This window comes from Mesoplodon densirostris, chromosome 19, assembly GCF_025265405.1.
Source record: "Mesoplodon densirostris isolate mMesDen1 chromosome 19, mMesDen1 primary haplotype, whole genome shotgun sequence".
NCBI lineage: Eukaryota > Metazoa > Chordata > Mammalia > Artiodactyla > Ziphiidae > Mesoplodon > Mesoplodon densirostris.
This window is the reverse complement of record NC_082679.1, coordinates 29,756,397-29,775,471: the sequence shown is the minus strand read 5'-3', so window position 1 is coordinate 29,775,471 and position 19,075 is coordinate 29,756,397. Positions and strand designations below refer to the sequence as shown.

Sequence of the window (19,075 nt, the reverse complement as noted above, 5' to 3'; positions counted from 1 at the left end):
ATAATTAATGCTCTCTACCAAAGCCTAGCATAATACCAAATGACATTATGTTTAAAAAATAAGACTTTTAAAAACTTATTTTTAAATAAGATATATTTTTAAAATGTATTTAGAAGTATGAAAATTTGAAATGGCACCCAACGGAGCATGGCTCTATATACTACACTACATCATGAGCAAAGCCTAATGATTAATGATGCAGAGTGCATGTACTTTAGAGCTCCAGGTTTCTTACTACAAATTTCCAGGTGAAGTCACCTAACAAATCCACAGCTCCAAACTGGTTAAAACCTAACAGTGTTGCCCACTTTGGAATCACTCAGCCACAGGCCGCTCTGTTGTTCAAAACTTATTTAATATATTGTTTTTGCTTAAGGAGAGAGGCCACCTACATTAAGATAACATTGCCGGGGCTTCCCTGGTGGCGCAGTGGTTGAGAGTCCGCCTGCCGATGCAGGGGACACAGGTTCGTGCCCTGGTCCAGGAAGATCCCACATGCCGCAGAGCGGCTGGGCCTGTGAGCTATGGCCGCTGAGCCTGCGCGTCCGGAGCCTGTGCTCCGCAACGGGAGAGGCCACAACAGTGAGAGGCCCGCGTACCGCAAAAAAAAAAAAAAAAAAAAAAAAGATAACATTGCCTATGGTCAAATTACATACATATGAACACACACACAGACATATACCTCCACGGAGGCTACTTGAGACCTGAGCCAAAATTTCCATCCTTGAAATAGATCAGTAAATGCTTCTATCAAAACATTTAAAATCAAACATCATAGTAAGTTTAGATGTTTGGTCCACTGCCCTTAACTTTTAAAGCGTTAGATTTGCACAACTGCCATTTGGTTACAGATGAAAATTCATGACAGAAACATACTCAGAATACAGGAAAAAAAAAAAGATGAAACTGAAGTCATCCTAAATCACAAGCTGTTAAAAGTTTAGATGTAAATTATATTTTTTAAAAATTTAAATAATAATAATAAAGAATAAGCTCCCCTACAGGCTGAAAGTTCCATGCAAAGAAGAGTCCACTGACTGAAGCTGCAGCAAGCCAAGGTCATCTTTTTGGCATACTAATGATTTATAACTGTAATCAACCATCAGGTATTTATGATCAAACACATATATAAAGGACTGTCCAAAGCTCAACTGCCCAATCCTAAACCCTGTGCTTGTCCTTGCCAGTCTACATTCAAAGCTTTAGCCACAAGACTCCACCTATCATACAAATAATAACATGACGGTTCATTCCATGACCAGGGCCTATATATTTGCAAAAATTCAAGTCCTATAAGACTTGAATCTTAAATGATTAAAAAGGAAGGCCATGGAAATGGTGTGAAGTTATTGATAATAAAGGGAGTATAACAATTAAAACAATAAGCTTTAAAAATTTTTATATAATGAATTAAAAACTAATGATGTATATTTTGAAAGACAACAAAGAACACATGAGACACATAATATATCAGAACCCATAAAAATGGGCAATTTCAATTATACATTTAAAAAGATTCTCACTGGTTCTAGAAGTCACTTAATGTACCGTATCTGTTCACCTATAAAAAGCAACCTCCTCAAGAAATTTGTGAAATATGAACTGAAAGAGAAGCTATGAAATCAAGAAATTAAAAATAAAGAATAGTTCTTTTTAAGGAACTATTAACATATCATTGCTGGTAAAAGAAACTAATAAAATCTATAGGGAAAAAAGGAACAAATACTAAAATAAAAAACAGCAACAATTTTTTCACCTTTTTAAAACCACTTCTAATCAAGGCAGCCAAGGCTTATTGTGACAAAAATGAGAAAAAGTATGAATTTATTAAAAACACATCATAGAAAACTATAATGCACAATAACAAAGCATTTATCAAATTTTCAAGAACAAGTATATAACATGTGCAGTTACAATTTTCTTTTATGTGTTTTCTAGTCAGGGATTATTTTCAAATCTCTTTTGGGTCTATTTTCATGACTCAGGAAAAAAAAAAAAAGACATGTCCTAACTGCGTGTTTACCAATAAAAACAAAACAAAACAAAAAACCTTTACATCTCCCACAAACCCCATATCTTTTAATAGGTAAATCAAATGTCTATGTCTCTTTCAGCCTGAACCAAGAAAAGATATGGCAGCTCCTTGTGTGGTTTTGCAGATTATTCCTCAGAAATAGAATGATTAATCTCTGCTTTAAAATATGGACAGAAATTATCATAATGATATAAATATAAGATATAGATTTATAAGAATTTGCTACATATGCACACAGAAAATTTTCCTGTGTTAAATTTGGCCACATTCCAAAAGTTACTCTGTGGAGTCAAAGATACCGTACAAATGGTAGATAATCAAGGTGGCCACAGTTTCTGAATCTAGACTGACGACAGAGTCAATATTTGTGCTTTCACAGCCCTTCATTATCAAAGATGGATTGAATGCCCCATATGCCCAGCACTGTGCATTATGCTAGCTGTTAAACATAGAGATAGAGACATTTAGCACATGGCTTCGGCCATTAGGCTGCTCGCTGCCTTCTCACCAATTTCCAATTTATTTGTATAATAGCCAGAGGATCTTCATAAAGTATTACTCAGGTCTTATCACCCTATTATTTCGAATTTTCTATAGTTTTCCCTTCCAATTACAATAAATCCAAGTATCTTCAAGCCTCCCAGCACCCTGCCCCACCCAGCCATCCTCTCTTTCCTATTATTGTCATTCACAATGCTTTGCCCTTTGAGGTTACTGTTCTCAAATACCCAGCTCTATCTATCCTCAAGATCCTATCCTAGGACACTCTTCAACCCAACTTCTCATTTGACTCCTATATCCTCCTTCAGCACAAATGTCATTTTCACAGATGCCTTCTGTGAAGTGCCATGCTAATCCTGCAGGAAATACGTAGCTCACAAGTGGTGCTAAGCAGAGGAATAATAGGATGAATTCTTTATCTTAGAAAAATCACCCAGATAAGAACTTGTAGAACAGACTAGCTAGAGAGGTGGTACAATGGGAGGTGATGGCTATAGGTAGCAAAGTTAAGTAGGAAACAACTAGAAGAGGCCAGGAGAGAGTTAGAGACTGCATGTATGCAAAAGCACTGAAGTCATCTTTAGCTTTGCAAAAAGTTCCATCAGGCTATGAGCTCTCTAAGACCAGTATCATATAGAGTCACCCCTTGGACTCCATGGGGGATTGGTTCCAGGACCACACCACTCCTGCCAAGAACAACAAAATCTGTGGGTGCTCAAGTCCCTTATATAAAATGGCATGGTAAAACTGATAGCCACTATGGCGAACAGTATGGAGGTTCCTTAAAAAATTAAAAACAGAACTACCATACGACCCAGTAATCCCACTACTGGGCATATACTGTGAGAAAACCATAATTCCAAAAGAATCATGTACCACAACATTCATCACAGCACTATTTACAATAACCAGGACATGGAAGCAACCTAAGTGTCCATTGACAGATGAATGGATAAAGAAGATGCGGCACGTGTATACAATGGAATATTACTCAGCCATAAAAAGAAATGAAACTGAGTTATTTGTAGTGAGGTGAATGGACCTAGAGTCTGTCACACAGAGTGAAATAAGTCAGAAAGAGAAAAACAAATACCGTATGCTAACACATATATAGGGAATCTGAAAAAAAAATGGTGCTGAAGAACCTAGAGGCAGGACAGGAATAAAGACGCAGACGTAGAGAATGGACTTGAGGACACAGGGACGGGGAAGGGTAACCTGGGACAAAGTCAGAGAGTGGCACTGACATGTATATACTACCAAATGTAAAATAGATAGCTAGTGGGAAGCAGCCGCATAGCACAGGGAGATCAGCTCGGTGCTTTGTGACCACCTAGAGGGGTGGGATAGGGAGGGTGGGAGGGAGATGTAAGAGGGTGGGGATATGGGGATACATGTATGCGTACAGCTGATTCACTTTGTTATACAGCAGAAACTAACACAACATTGTAAAGCAATTATACTCCAGTAAAGATGTTAAAAAAAAAAATGGCATGCTACAGTCAGCCCTCCGCAACCTCAAACTGTAGAACCCTCAGATACAGAGGGCCAACTGTATTACACACTTCCCACAACATCTGAGAGGTCCAGTAAACAGTAGCTAATTTGACATGAGTGACAGAAGAGCAGTGAATATCGCCAAGATGCAAACAATAAACATCGGCATTCATTTATGGAATGCTAGGCACTATGCATGTTGAAGAAGGGGAAGGCAACAATGGTTGGGAGCTCTGGCTGAGTTTGTATCCTAGCTGTTTGACTTTATGTAAGTTACTTTGCTTCTCTGTGTTTTGATTTTTCAACAGAGATAGTTAGCAGTCCTACAGCACAGGATTGTTGTGAGATTTAAATGTAAAGCACTTAGAACACTATTTGTCACGTATTAAGTACTCAACAAAAATTAGCTACTGAAATTGTCACTGTTGTCATCATCAACATTATAATCACTGTTGTTATTATTACTACCCTTACAACCACTAGATACTTCATAAACATTATTTCATCTTCACAAAAGAACTTATGAAGAATATACTATTATCTCCACTGTATAATTACGGAAAGTAGGTGAAAAAGCAGTTCACACAGTTTATAAGTTTCATACTGAGACGTGAGCCTAGTTTTATGAGTTGATACACTAACCACATTACATTATATCTCAAAAGGGGCAGGAGGGACTAAGATGTGATAAGTAATATGATTTTCTAAGCACTATGATTTACTGAGCATTTATTATCCTCCAAGCACTCTTCTGGGCTCTATGGATAAGGAGTGAAAAAAAACAGATGAAGTCTCTTCTCTCATATAATAAAGAGAAACTAAAAGAAAAATATCAAATAGTGAGAGGTTTACTAGAGTACCAAATTAAGAGTGATATGTCTGGGCGCCACTTTGATTGAGTAGGTAAAAAGGCCTTTCGAAGAAGGTTAAGTTTAAGATGTGAACCGAAAAGATGAACAAAAGGAAGAAGCTGCCCAACCAGCAAGATAAGAGATTATTCCTGGAAGAGGAAACAGCTATAACAGAGAGCCTAAGTGAAAACAAATTGTGTCTTAAGGAACCAAAGCATGCATGGCTGAAGAGCAGTGGGGGAGAGAAGAGTATTCCATGAGGAGATTAGAGAAGCAGGCAAGAGGCAGGTGATTAGGGTCACCCAAGGGAAGGACTGTGGATTTACTGCTAAAGGTAATGAAGGATTTCAGGAAGGTGATGTGATCTGACTTACATATTTAAAAGATTCTTCTCACTTCTGGGTAGAGAACAGATTGCAGTGAGGCAAGAATATGAAGACAGGTAACCAGGCTATTTCAGTAGCTTAGAATAGAGATGAACGTGGCTTAGACTATGGAGCTAGGAGCACAGCTGGAGAAAAATAGGCAGATTTCTGTATATGTTTTTGAAACTGGAATAGAAAAAATTTACAAACGAACTGAATAAAAAGAGTAAAGGAATGAGGAATGACCTCCATATTGTTAGCTTGAGCAACTGGAAGAATATGCTTTAGTTTACTGAGATGGAAAAGATTTACAGAGGCATATATTTAGGGTAGGAATAGGATTAGAAAATAAGAGTTCTGTTTGGGCCAGGTTACATTTGAGATGCTCAAAATATATACCCATATGAACATTTTCAGCAGGCAACTACATCAGAATCAGGAATACTGGGGAGTTCCTCTTACCCTTTCTCTGGCTTCACAGAAGACCGAAGATCAAGAAAACAGTAAGAAAATAGCTTTTATAATGCACAATGTGGTATTCTGTAACAGTCTAAAGCAGTGAGACAAGCCATTGTACTCTTCATGAAATCATTTCACTTATAAAATCTGAAGCATCATCTTTGCTGAGAGGAATGACAGAAAGAGAGTAAACTTTAAGGTCAGTAAGATTCATACCAAGGGAGATAAGCCATATCATAGGGCTTCTACTTCCTCAATTGTATAAGATTTCAGGGCAGGACACAGTAAGAAGACATCAGAGCTCCCAGCAGGATACAATTTACATAGTGCTCCTGAAAATTCCATCCTACATGAAGGGAACCAATAGCATACCCAATATAAGTCAAAAATCTCTTCTAACTATATGCAAAATAATGACCGCTCTCCTTGTCTAACAAGAGTTTCCATGGAAACTGTCAAAAACCATTTCTTTAGACTTGTAATGATTACTGACAAAAACGAAAAAGATATAGATTAAAACGAGAGGTAGATTCTGGTTAATCTGACTCCATCAGATTGTATTTTAGCATGACTGGTTTTATTTTCTTTTTTTTAACATCTCCATTGGAGTATAATTGCTTTACAATGGTATGTTAGTTTCTGCTTTATAACAAAGTGAATCAGTTATACATATATATATGTTCCAATATCTCTTCCCTCTTGCATCTCCCTCCCTCTTATCCTCCCTAACCCACCTCTCTAGGTGGTCACGAACCACCTAGCTGATCTCCCTGTGCTATGCGGCTGCTTCCCACTAGCTATCTATTTTACATTTGGTAGTGTATATAAGTCCATGCCACTCTCACATGGTCACAGCTTACCCTTCCACCTCCCCATATCCTCAAGTCCATTCTCTAGTATATCTGTGTCTTTATTCCTGTCTTACACCTAGGTTCTTCATGACCTTTTTTTTTTCCTTAGGTTCCATATATATGTGTTAGCATATGGTATTTGTTTTTCTCTTTCTGACTTACTTCACTCTGTTTGACAGAACCTAGGTCCATCCACCTCACTACAAATAACTCAATTTCAATTCTTTTTATGGCTGAGAAATATTCCATTGTATATATGTGCCACATCTTCTTTATCCATTCATCTGTTGATGGACACTTAGGTTACTTCCACGTCCTGGCTATTGAAAATAGAGCTGCAATGAACATTTTGGTACATGACTCTTTTTGAATTATGGTTTTCTCAGGGATATGCACAGTAGTGGGATTGCTGGGTCGTGTGGTAGTTATATTTGTACTTTTTTAAGGAACACCCATACTGTTCTCCATAGTGGTTGTACCAATTTACATTCCAACCAACAGTGCAAGAGTGTTCCCTTTTCTCCACACTCTCTCCAGCATTTATTGTTTCTAGACTTTTTAATGATGGCCATTCTGACTGGTGTGAGATGATACATCATTGCAGGTTTGATTTGCATTTCTCTAGTGATTAATGATGTTGAGCATTCTTTCATGTGTTTGTTGGCAATCTGTATATCTTCTTTGGAGAAATGTCTATTTAGGTCTTCTGCCCATTTTTGGATTGGGTTTTTTTTTGTTATTCAGGTGCATGAGTTGCTTGAAAATTTTGGAGATTAATGCTCTGTCACTTGCTTCATTTGCAAATATTTTCTCCCATTCTGAGGGTTGTCTTTTGGTCTTGTTTATGGTTTCCTTTGCTGGGCAAAAGCTCTGAAGTTTCATTAGGTGACTTTTGTTTATTTTTGTTTTTATTTCCATTTCTCTAGGACGTGGGTCAAAAAGGATCTTGCTGTGATTTATGTCATAGAGTGTTCTGCCTATGTTTTCCTCTAAGAGTTTGAGAGTTTCTGGCCTTACATTTAAGTCTTTAATCCATTTTGAGCTTATTTTTCTGTATGGTGTTAGGGAGTGTTCTAATCTCATACTTTCACATGTACCTGTCCAGTTTTCCCAGCACCACTTATTGAAGAGGCTGTCTTTTCTCCACTGTATATTCTTGCCTCCTTTATCAAAGAAAAGGTGACCATATGTGTATGGGTTTCTCTCTGGGCTTTCCATCCTATTCCATTTATCTATATTTCTGTTTTTGCGCCAGTATCATATTGTCTTAATTACTGTAGCTTTGTAGTATAGTGTGAATTCAGGGAGCCTGATTCCTCTAGCTCCATTTTTTGTTCTCAAGATTGCTTTGGCTATTCGGGGTCTTTTGTGTTTCCATACAAATTGTGAAATTTTTTGTTCTAGTTCTGTGAAAAATGCGAGTGGTTGTTTGTTAGGGATTGCATTGAATCTGTAGATTGCTTTGGGTAGTAGAGTCATTTTCACAATGTTGATTTTTCAAACCCAAGAACATGGTATATCTCTCCATCTATTTGTATCATCTTTAATTTCTTTCATCAGTGTCTTATAATTTTCTGCATACAGGTCTTTTATCTCCTTAGGTAGGTTTATTCCTAGATATTTTATTCTTTATGTTGCAATGGTAAATGGGAGTGTTTTCTTAATTTCACTTTCGGATTTTTCAACATTAGTGTATAGGAATGCCAGAGATTTCTGTGCACTAAGTTTGTATCCTGCTACTTTACCAAATTCAGTGATTACCTCTAGTAGTTTTCTGGTAGCATCTTTAGGATTCTCTATGCATAGTATCATATCATCTGCAGAGAGTGACACCTTTACTTCTTCTTTTCTGATTTCGATTCCTTTTATTTCTTTTTCTTCTCTGATTGCTATGGCTAAAACTTCCAAAACTATGTTGAATACGAGTGGTGAGGGGAGTTGAGGAAGATGGCAGAAGAGTAAGATGTGGAGATCACCTTCCTCCCCACAGAGACATCCGAAATACATCTACATGTGGAACTGCGCCTATAGAACACCCACTGAATGCTGGCAGAAGACCTCAGACCTCCCAAAAGGCAAGAAACTCCCCATGTACCTGGGTAGGGCAAAAAAAAAAAAAAAAAAAACAGAGAGAAAAGAATAGGGATGGGACCGGCACCAGTGGGAGGGAGCTGTGAAGGAGAAAATGTTTCCACACACTAGGAATCCCATTTGCGGGCGAAGACTGCGGGTGGCGGAGGGGGGAAGCTTCGGAGCTGCGGAGGAGAATGCAGCAACAGGGGTGCAGAGGAAAAAGCAGAGAGATTCCCACGCAAGGATCGATGCCGACCGGAACTCAGCAGCCTGAGAGGCTTCTCTGTTCACCTGCCAGGGTGGGTGGGGGCTGGGAGCTGAGGCTCGAGCTTCAGTCGGGTCGCATTGCAGGGAGAGGACTGGGGGCGTGAAAACAGCCTGAAGGGGTTAGTGCACCACAGGTAGCTGGGAGGGAGTCCGGGAAAAAGTCTGGACCTGCTGAAGAGGCAAGAGACTTTTTCTTCCCTTTCTTTCCTGGTGCGAGAGGAGAGGGGATTAAGAGCGCTGCTTAAAGGAGCACCAGAGAAGGGCGCGAGCTGCAGCTATCAGTGCGGACCCCAGAGACGGGCATGAAATGCTAAGGCTGCTGCTCCCTCCACCAGGAAGTCTGTGTGCAAGCACAGGTCACTACCCACACCGACCCTTCTGGGAGCCTGTGCAGCCTGCCACTGTCAGGGACTCGTGATCCAGGGACAACTTCCCCAGGAGAACGCACGGCGCGCCTCAGGCTGGTGCAACGTCAGCTGGCCTCTGCCGCCACAGGCTTGCCCCGCATCTGTACCCCTCCCTCCCCCCGGCCTGAGTGAGCCAGAGCCCCCAAATCAGCTCCTCCTTTAATCTCATCCTGTCTGAGCGAAGAACAGATGCGCTCAGGCAACCTACATGCAGAGGCGGGGCCAAATCCAAAGCTGAACCCCAGGAGCTGTGAGTACAAAGAAAAGAAGGGGAAATCTCTCCCAGCAGCCTCAGAAGCAGAGGATTAAAGCTCCACAATCAACTTGATGTACCCTACATCTGTGAAAAAGCTGAATAGACAACGAAACATCCCAAATTGAGGAGGTGGTCTTTGAGAGCAAGATATATTATTTTTTCCACTGTTCCTCTTTTTTTTTTTTTTTGCTGTACACAGGCCTCTCACTGTTGTGGCCTCTCCCGTTGCAGAGCACAGGCTCCGGACGCGCAGGCTCAGCAGCCATGGCTCAGTGGCCCAGCCTCTAGGCGGCATGTGGGATCTTCCCGGACCGGAGCAAGAACCCGTGTACCCCAGCATTGGCAGGCGGACTATCAAACACTGCGCCACCAGGGAAGCCCCCCGTTCCTCTTTTTGTGAGTGTGTATGTGTATACTTTTATGTGAGATTTTGCCTGTATAGCTTTGCTTTCACCATTTGACCTAGGGTTCTGTCCATCCATGTTTTGTTTTTTTTCTGTTTTATTTTACTTAAAATTTTATTTTCTTAATAATTATTGCTTACTTTGTATTTTAATAACCTTAATATATTTTATCTTATTTTACTTGTTCTTTCTTCCTTCCTCCCTCGCTCACTCACTCCCTCCCTCACTCTCTCTCTTTCTCTCTTTCTTTATTCTTTTTTGCACTTTTATTCGGAGCAGTGAGGATGAAAGGCTCTTGGTGCTCCAACCAGGAGTCAGGGCTCAACCTCATAGGTGGGAGACCAAATTCAGGACACTGGTCCACAAGAGACCTCCCAGCTGCACGTAATATCACACGGCAAAAATCTCCCAGATATTTCCAACTCAACACCAAGACCCAGTTTCACTCAACGACCAGCAAGCTACAGTGCTGGACACCTTATGCCAAACAACTAGCAAGACAGGAACATAACCCCATCCATTAGCAGAGATGCTGCCTAAATCATAATAAGGCCACAGACAGCCCAAAACACACCACCAGATGTGCACATGCCACCAGAAAGACAAGATCCAGCCTCATCCACCAGAACACAGGCATTAGTCCACTCCACCAGGAAACCTACACAACCCACCGAACCAACCTTAGCCACCGGGGACAGACACCAAAAACAACGGGAACTACGAACCTGCAGCCTGTGAAAAGGAGACGCCAAACACAGTAAGTCAGCCAAAATGAGAGACAGAGAAATACACAGCAGATGAAAGAGCAAGGTAAAAACCCACCAGAGCAAACAAATGAACAGGAAATACAGACTGTACCTGAAAAAGAATTCAGAATAATGATAGTAAAGATGATCCACAATCTTGGAAAGAGAATAGAAAAAATACAATAAACATTTAACAAGGACCTACAAGAACTAAAGAGGAAACAAACAATGATGAACAACACAATAAATGAAATTAAAAATACTCTAGAAGGGAACAAAAGCAGAATAATTGATACAGAAGAACAAATAAGTGACCTGGAAGATAAAATAGTGAAAATAACTACTGTACAGCAGAATAAAGAAAAAAGAATGAAAAGAACTGAGGACAGTCCCAGAGACCTCTGGGATAACATTTAATGTACCAACATTTGAATTATAGGGGTCCTAAAAGAGGAAGAGAAAAAGAAAGGGACTGAGAAAATATTTGAAGAGATTATAGTAAAAACTTCCTTAATATCGTAAACGAAATAGTTAATCAAGGCCAGGAAGCACAGAGCCCCATATAGGATAAATCCAAGGAGAAACATGTCAAGATACATATTAATAAAACTATCAAAAATTAAATCCAAAGAAAAAATATTAAAAGAAGCAAGCGATAAACAACAAATAACACACAAGGGAATCCCCATAAGGTTAACAGCTGATCTTTCAGCAGAAACTCTGCATGCCAGAAGGGAGTGGCAGGACATATTTAAAGTGATGAAGGAGCAAAACTTACAACCAAGATTACTCTACCCAGCAAGGATCTCATTCAGATTTCATGGAGATTTCTTGGTTGTAAGTTTTGCTCCTTCATCACTTTAAATATGTCCTGCCACTCCCTTCTGGCATGCAGAGTTTCTGCTGAAAGATCAGCTGTTAACCTTATTGGGATTCCCTTGTGTGTTATTTGTTGTTTTTTCTTTGCTGATTTAATATGTTTTCTTTGTATTTAATTTTTGACAGTTTGATTAGTATGTGTCTTGGCATGTTTCTCCTTGGATTTATCTTGTATGGGACTCTCTGTGCTTCCTGGACTTGATTGACTATTTCCTTTACCATATTAGGGAAGTTTTCAACTATAATCTCTTCAAATATTTTCTCAGTCCCTTTCTTTTTCTTTTCATCTTCTGGGACCCCTATAATTCGAATGTTGCTGCATTTAATGCTGTCCCAAAAGTCTCTGAGACTGTCATTTCTTTCCATTCTTTTTTCTTTATTCTGCTGTGCAGTAGTTATTTCCACTATTTTATCTTCCAGGTCACTTATTCGTCCTTCTGCCTCAGTTATTCTGCTATTTATCCCTTCTAGAGTATTTTTAATTTCATTTATTTTGTTGTTCATCATTGTTTGTTTCTTCTTTAGTTCTTCTAGGTCCTTGTTAAATGTTTATTGCATTTTGTCTATTCTATTTCCAAGGTTTTGGATCATCTTTACTATCATTATTCTGAATTCTTTTTCAGGTAGACTGCCTATTTCCTCTACATTTGTTTGGTCTGGTGGGTTTTTACCTTCATCTGCTGTGTGTTTTTCTGTCTTTTTATTTTGTTTATCTTAGTGTGTTTGGGGTCTCATTTTCGCAGGCTGCAGGTTCGTAGTTCCTGTTGTTTTTGGTGTCTGTCCCCGTGGCTAAGGTTGGTTCAATGGGTTGTGTAGGTTTCCTGGTGGAGGGGACTAGTACCTGTGTTCTGGTGGATGAGGCTGGATGTTGTCTTTCTGGTGGGCAGGTCCACATCTGGTAGTGTGTTTTGGGGTGTCTGTGGCCTTATTATGATCTTAGGCAGCCTCTCTGCTAATGGATGGGGCTTTGTTCCTGTCTTGCTAGTTGTTTGGCATAGGGTGTCCAGCACTGTAGCTTGCTTGTCATTGAGTGAAGCTGGGTCTTGGTGTTGAGATGGAGATATCTGGGAGATTTTTGCCGTTTGATATTACATGGAGCTGGGAGGTCTCTTATGGACCAGTGTCCTGAAGTTGGCTCTCCCACCTCAGTGGCACAGCCCTGACGCCTGGCTGGAGCACCAAGAGCCTGTCCTCCACATGGCTCAGAATTTAAGAGAACAAATAGAAAGAAAGAGGACAAAATAAAATAAATTAAGATAAAATAAAATAAAGTTATTAAAATAAAAAATTTTTTAAATTATTGAGAAAAAAATTTTTTAAGTTAAAAAACAAAAAAAAAAAAAAAGAGAAAAAACCCAGACGGACAGAACCCTAGGACAAATGGTGAAAGCAAATCTATACAGACAAAATCTCACACAGAAGCATAAACATACAGACTCACAAAAAGAGGAAAAGGGGATAAAATAATATATATTGCTCTCCAAGTTCAGCTCCTCAGTTTGGTATGATTCGTTGTCTATTCAGGTATTCCACAGATCCAGGGTACATCAAGTTGATTGTGGCGATTTAATCCACTGCTCCTGAGGCTACTGGGAGAGATTTCCCTTCCTCTTCTTTGTTCACACAGCTCCGAGCTTTCAGCTTTGGATTTGGATCTGCCTCTGCCTGTAGGTTGCCTGAGGGCGTCTGTTCTTCGCTCAGACAGGACAGGGTTAAAGGAGCAGCTGAATCGGGGGCTCTGGCTCACTCAGGCCGGGGGGATAGAGAGGAACAGATGCGGGGCGAGCCTGCAGCGGCAGAGGCCAGCATGACGTTGCAGCAGCCTGAGGCGCACCATACGTTCTCCTGGGGACGCTGTCCCTGGGTCACGGGACCCTGGTAGTGGGGGGCTGCACAGGCTCCCGGGAGGGGCGGGAGAGTGATCTGTGCTTGCACACAGGTTTTTTGCTAGTGGCAGCAGCAGCCTTAGTGTCTCATGCCCGTCTCTGGGGTCCGTGCTGATAGACGCGGCTCACACTTGTCTCTGGCGCTCCTTTCAGCAGCACTCTTAATCCCCTCTCCTTGTGCACCAGGAATCAAAGAGGGAAGAAAAAGTCTTGTCTCTTCGGCAGCTCCAGACTTTTCCCGGACTCCCTCCCGGCTCGACATGGCACACTAACCCCTTCAGGCTTTGTTCACGCCGCCAACCCCAGTCCTCTCCCTGCATCCGACCGAAGCCCGAGCCTCAGCTCCCAGCCCCTGCCCACCCCAGAGAGGAGACAAGCCTGTCAGGCTGGTGAGTGCTGGTCGGCACTGATCCTCTGTGCGGGAATCTCTCCGCTTTGCCCTCCGCACCCCTGTTGCTGCGCTCTCCTCCACGGCTCTAAAGCTTCCCCTTCTGCCACTCACAGTCTCCGCCCGCGATGGGGCTTCTAGTGTGTGGAAGTATTTCTTCCTTCACAGCTCCCTCCCACTGGTGCAGGTCCCATCCCTATTCTTTTATCTCTGTTTTTTCTTTTTTCTTTTACCCTACCCAGGTACGTGGGGAGTTTCTTGCCTTTTGGGAGGTCTGAGGTCTTCTGCCAGCATTCAGTGGGTGTTCTATAGGAGCAGTTCCACGTGTAGATGTATTTCTGATGTATCCGTGGGGAGGAAGCTGATCTCCATGTCTTACTCTTCCGCCATCTTCTCAAATCCCCTCATGACTAGTTTTCTTAATCAAATGGCTACCATGCAGGTAGATACCGAAATGAGATAAAGAGATAAGCAACTATATCTGCTTTTGTAAAATCCTACCCTTAAATACATACCAGCAATATTGTAAAAGACATTTTTTAGGAAAGATAAAGAATAAAATTTATTGGGCAACTACTAAATATCAAGTGTTTTGCATATAACATCTTGTTTAATCCTCAGAATAATATCTTCAGGTAGGTTTTATTACTCCTACTTTTACAGAGAAGGAAACCAAGTCTCAAAGATGTAAAGTTCACTTTGTTATAAAGCAGAAACTAATAAAAAAAAATGGAAAAAAAAAAAAAAAAAAAGATGTAAAGTTACTTGCTCAAGATCAAACAAGTAATAAACAACAGAGTGAGGATGAGATTTAGGTATTGCTGAACACAAAATGTGTACGCTTTCCTTAGGCTCTTAATGGGGGCCACAACACATAACAGTCCAGGAGCCTCAGGCCTATGGTCTCTTTAAGCCAAAAGAACTTTATTAATTGGCTGACTATTAAATTAGGCTGAAACGAGGCTGCTATATAAGTGCCTAAAAAGAAGAGAGTGTCAGACACACAAAATAAAAAGTTGAGTTTTGCCCAGAATATACAATAAAAATTTACCAGGTACTGATATGCCCACCAAATCAAATAAATCAAATCAAATTAATCAAAAAACCTAAAAAGAAATAAAGAAAAAAACTCAGGTCACATGCTGATAAACTCACTGAGATACTGATAAACTTACAGAGCCAAGATAGAGATAAGCCAATGATTCATTTTAAGGAATAATTTTAAAAATTATCTTATCATCTAAGAATAAAAGTAAAAATGCCATGACATTTCTTACCTCGTCACAAAATGCCATAGCAATTACTACAAATAACTGAACTTGTAATGCCAATGTAAGTGCTCTAGCTGATCAACTCTGCTAATCTAAAATATAACTGTAGTAGTCAAATGAGAAATGGAAGCCATCTAAGATATTGGATGCTACACTCCTTCCCTAATGATTAGTTAATTCATTTTGGTTGTGGAATTGGCCTATAAATTCATTGTCCAGTATGTTTTACCACAAGGCTCTTTAAAGAAAAACCTGGACATCCAGATCTCTTTTTGGATTTAAGCAGTCAAAACAGAAGAAAGTATATTCAACCAAAGCACATACTGACACGTTAGCATTCAGAGCACACCTCAAGCATGCATGCACACACGCAAATGCAGGACACACTAAATTCAATAAAGAGTAGAAATAAAGAAAAACATAGCAGAAACAAATCCAGGAGGAATAAAGAGGGTTAAAATGCATAAAACAATCTGGGTATATTAGAAACTAATTTTCCAAAATGAAGATACTGGCTTTCACTTTTGGTAATATTAAATAGTTTCTAGCCAAAGGTATCAAGGAAAAGCTCAGCTATAAACCCAGGACATTCTTTAAAGATTGCTAAACGAAATCACACCATTATACACTGTCCCACAATGATAACGTCCAAGGAACTACAATAGCAGAAAACAAATCATTTCCAACATAAATGAAGTATTTCTAAATTAGTAAATAAACTATAAATGCAAACCACTCTATTTAACAGATATAAGGTTTATTTCTTTATAGTTATCACTAAGTTTTGGTTAGATGAACCCCAAGTGTCTATACTGAAAGTAATTTATAAGGAATCCATCTTTTAAATGGCTTATAACGATTAAGTTTGGTATTTTCCTATTTAGTTTCTTGGTGCATTCTATTTTGATTTAATAATATGGTACTGGAAAAACTTTTTGTGTATGGTTTTAAACACTCTGTATAATGTTAAGCACAGTTCTTAGGTTTTGAAATTTTCGGGACTATTGATGCATAAAAGCATACCTTTAGCATTCTATTTCCCAGTAACTGCTGAAGGACTTTGTCAGTGCTGAAAACCCATCAAGCCCTTATTAAGAAAGCCAAGATGAAAATGAAAGCCTGATGCTTAAAAGAAAGCACAGTTCAAAGATATATGTCCTCTTGTTCTCTTAGTTCAAAGGTTAAATCAAAAATCAATTGGCAATGTTACATATACTATTTTGTCATTTGGCAGATGACAACTAAAGACATGGATCATTATTGTTCCTGAAAGTATAAGCTTTGTTTTCTCCTGTTTGTGACTCTTCCGTAAGCTATTTCCTATTTCTTTTCTTCAAGATTTTTCCCCTCCATCTTGCCAAAACAGGGCTTGAAATACAAATGGAAATAAACGGTGGGGGAACCACCTCTGAAAGGCTATGGTGAAACCAAAAAGAAAGGATTTTTCACCGTCACTGTTTTGATTGGGTCATCTCACATTTATCTGTTAATGAGTCCTGAGGCTTGAATATTCTGCTTAAGGCACACTAAAGACAAAGCAGCCTCTTGCCAACAGGCTTTTCCCAGTGTTCACACACAAAACAGGTTTTAAATGGCCCAAGGTGGGTCATAACCCACAGAAAAAAGCCGCAAAGACTTCAGTCTTCATTTCAGCTCTATGACCACTTAACAAAGCCCTTCTCTTCCAGATACATTCAAAGGCCTGTGTTCCTAATGGGAATCCATATATGGTCTTTCCTGGATACATAGACTTCTTCCAAATTGTATTCAAGACCCAGGGCACTCATCTGGAGAGCAATTCCACAGCTTTCATCCAGCTTGCAAAGGGTCTCACCAACCTGACAGTCTAAGAGCCACTGCACCAATACCTCCTCCAGCCCTTACACCAGGAAGCCATGGGATGGAAGGCAAAGCACATGGCCTTGAAACATAATAGTCTCAGGACCTGGGGCAACTTGCTTCATTTCTGTGGGCTTCCCTTTCCTGTCTATGAAAATGCATATAAAAATACCTACTTCACAGGGAGTTGATGAAGAGAAAATAATTGGGACGCTGACCAAATTTTTCTACTTTATAAAAGTTACTTTGTTATGCAAAAAGACAAAAATTATTGAAGAAGCTTTTTATCTACCCAGGTGATAATTAAGGCTCCCAGATACTGAGGAATTGCCCCTGGTCAAACAGAGCTAGTGTCAAGACAGGGGCTCCACTCTGCACTACTCATGCTTCTCACACCACAGACCACATTCACCATACAGTGCAAACTTGAGCCCAACAATAACAGAAATGGTGCTCAGGCTTGGGCCCACCAAAGAGGAAATAAAACCAAAATAATATCATATGGTGACATCAACCTTCAGAAACAAAGATATTTAAAATTACCAAGTGACCCTTTTGGGGTCTACACACTTACCAGACCTTAAGAAAGCTGGTGGAGAAGAGACGACTGCATCAGGTGAGCTGGCCATTTCAAATTGTTGTCTCTAATCATAAGCATCGCAGGCTAAACTATAGCAATTTTCAAAACTGTTAGTGAAGGTTAGAAGCAATCAGCATTAGATTAATTGAAAGCAGTGTAAGCAGTTATTAACATGATGCAGTGTGCAACAAAGGCAATAATTGAGGTTCATTATAATTTTATTTTCTCTTTTATGACTTGAAAATTTGATTTTCTTTGCTTTGATAAATTACATTTGTTTATATGGATGAGGCAGGAAATATATAATGGCCACTTATTAAACATTACATAAGAGTAGCATCGAGTAGCTCTATTGAGCAGTGAAGTGATTATGCTACTATGTAACAATGCTCAGAACTCTGCAGTGGCATCTATATCATAGTCAGGTTAGTCCAAGTTTCAAACAAAACTCACTTTATATACTCCTCTAAAAGTAACAAACAGAATCAGGGTGATTGCTTTTAATGACACAGGAAGTGAATGATTCACTGAAGAAAGTTTATAGTCTACACGTCACAGCTATCAGAAGAATCTAAAACCTCAACTAATTTGGAGGGATGACTTCAAATGGTATCTCTTTTATTGTTATGATGTAAACATATAGGAACATCCCTCATTTATACAATACACTCAACTACGTTGTACATGAAACTGGATTTAAGTGACTGCATTCAACAATAGTTAAATAAAATTTGATTTTTTTTTCTCAGTAAAGAAAGAGAAGGTAGGTTTTCAAAGCTTACTGTTATGACATGCAGTTCAGAGGAAATTAAGACTGGAGAAGAAAATAAACCCTATACGTTTATTAGAGGAAAAGAGAAATGCTGGAAAATATATGTTGAGGGTAGAGCTCAGTTTCCTGTAAGAAAACTCCAGTTACTCTCTTTGACCGGAAATTATCAACTCAATAACCCCTTTTATAGCCCAGATAGACTCACTGTTAGTGGTCAACTCAATACTTCAGTATGACACAAAAAGTTTGAGAAAAAGTGTGAAACAGAAATATACGTGACTATTCTAAGTAACTGTACTAACACTAAAATGTACTAAGGACTAGTTTTTGAAAAATTCTCTCATACGTATGGTAGTTTTGCTATAACCCTAAGTAAATAAGTGCACAACTATTTTTAAGGTTTAAAAATAGAATGGAATAAGCAACAAAGATTGGGTGGATTTCTCCTGTACCATTTATGAAATTACTTTCTTCAAAAAAAAAAAAGACAGCTAAGAACTCCGTTGTCTGCACAACTAAGAACTTCATGAATGGGAAAAGCCAAAAGATAATGGGGTAGTATTAGCTGAGGGAAAAAAAAAACAAAACCCTTAATACCAATGCAAATGCATAATTAGCTTTCCTAGGGCTATGTCTTTCAATGTTATCAGATTATCGACTTTGACATTATCATCTCCCAACACTAATTTATATCGTAACAACAAGCCTTCAAAAGGGAAGATTCTTAGATGAATACTTGTCATTCCAC

General features: G+C 39.4%; 1 protein-coding gene across 8 annotated transcripts in view; it reads right to left on the bottom strand.

Moving 5' to 3' along the window:
• Positions 1–19,075, bottom strand: part of PHKB (phosphorylase kinase regulatory subunit beta) — a 204,830-nt gene that overhangs the window by 184,781 nt on the left and 974 nt on the right. For 2 of the 8 annotated variants that reach the window (XM_060085615.1, XM_060085613.1), the window contains exon 2: positions 17,550–17,564. The exons of 3 other annotated variants lie outside the window; for them this stretch is intronic. In XM_060085615.1, coding sequence (XP_059941598.1) covers positions 17,550–17,564 — 15 coding nt within the window. Of the gene's footprint in view, positions 1–17,549; positions 17,663–18,337; positions 18,454–19,075 lie in introns of all 8 variants that reach the window. 3 more of the 8 variants (XM_060085612.1, XM_060085611.1, XM_060085610.1) reach the window with 3 other exon arrangements.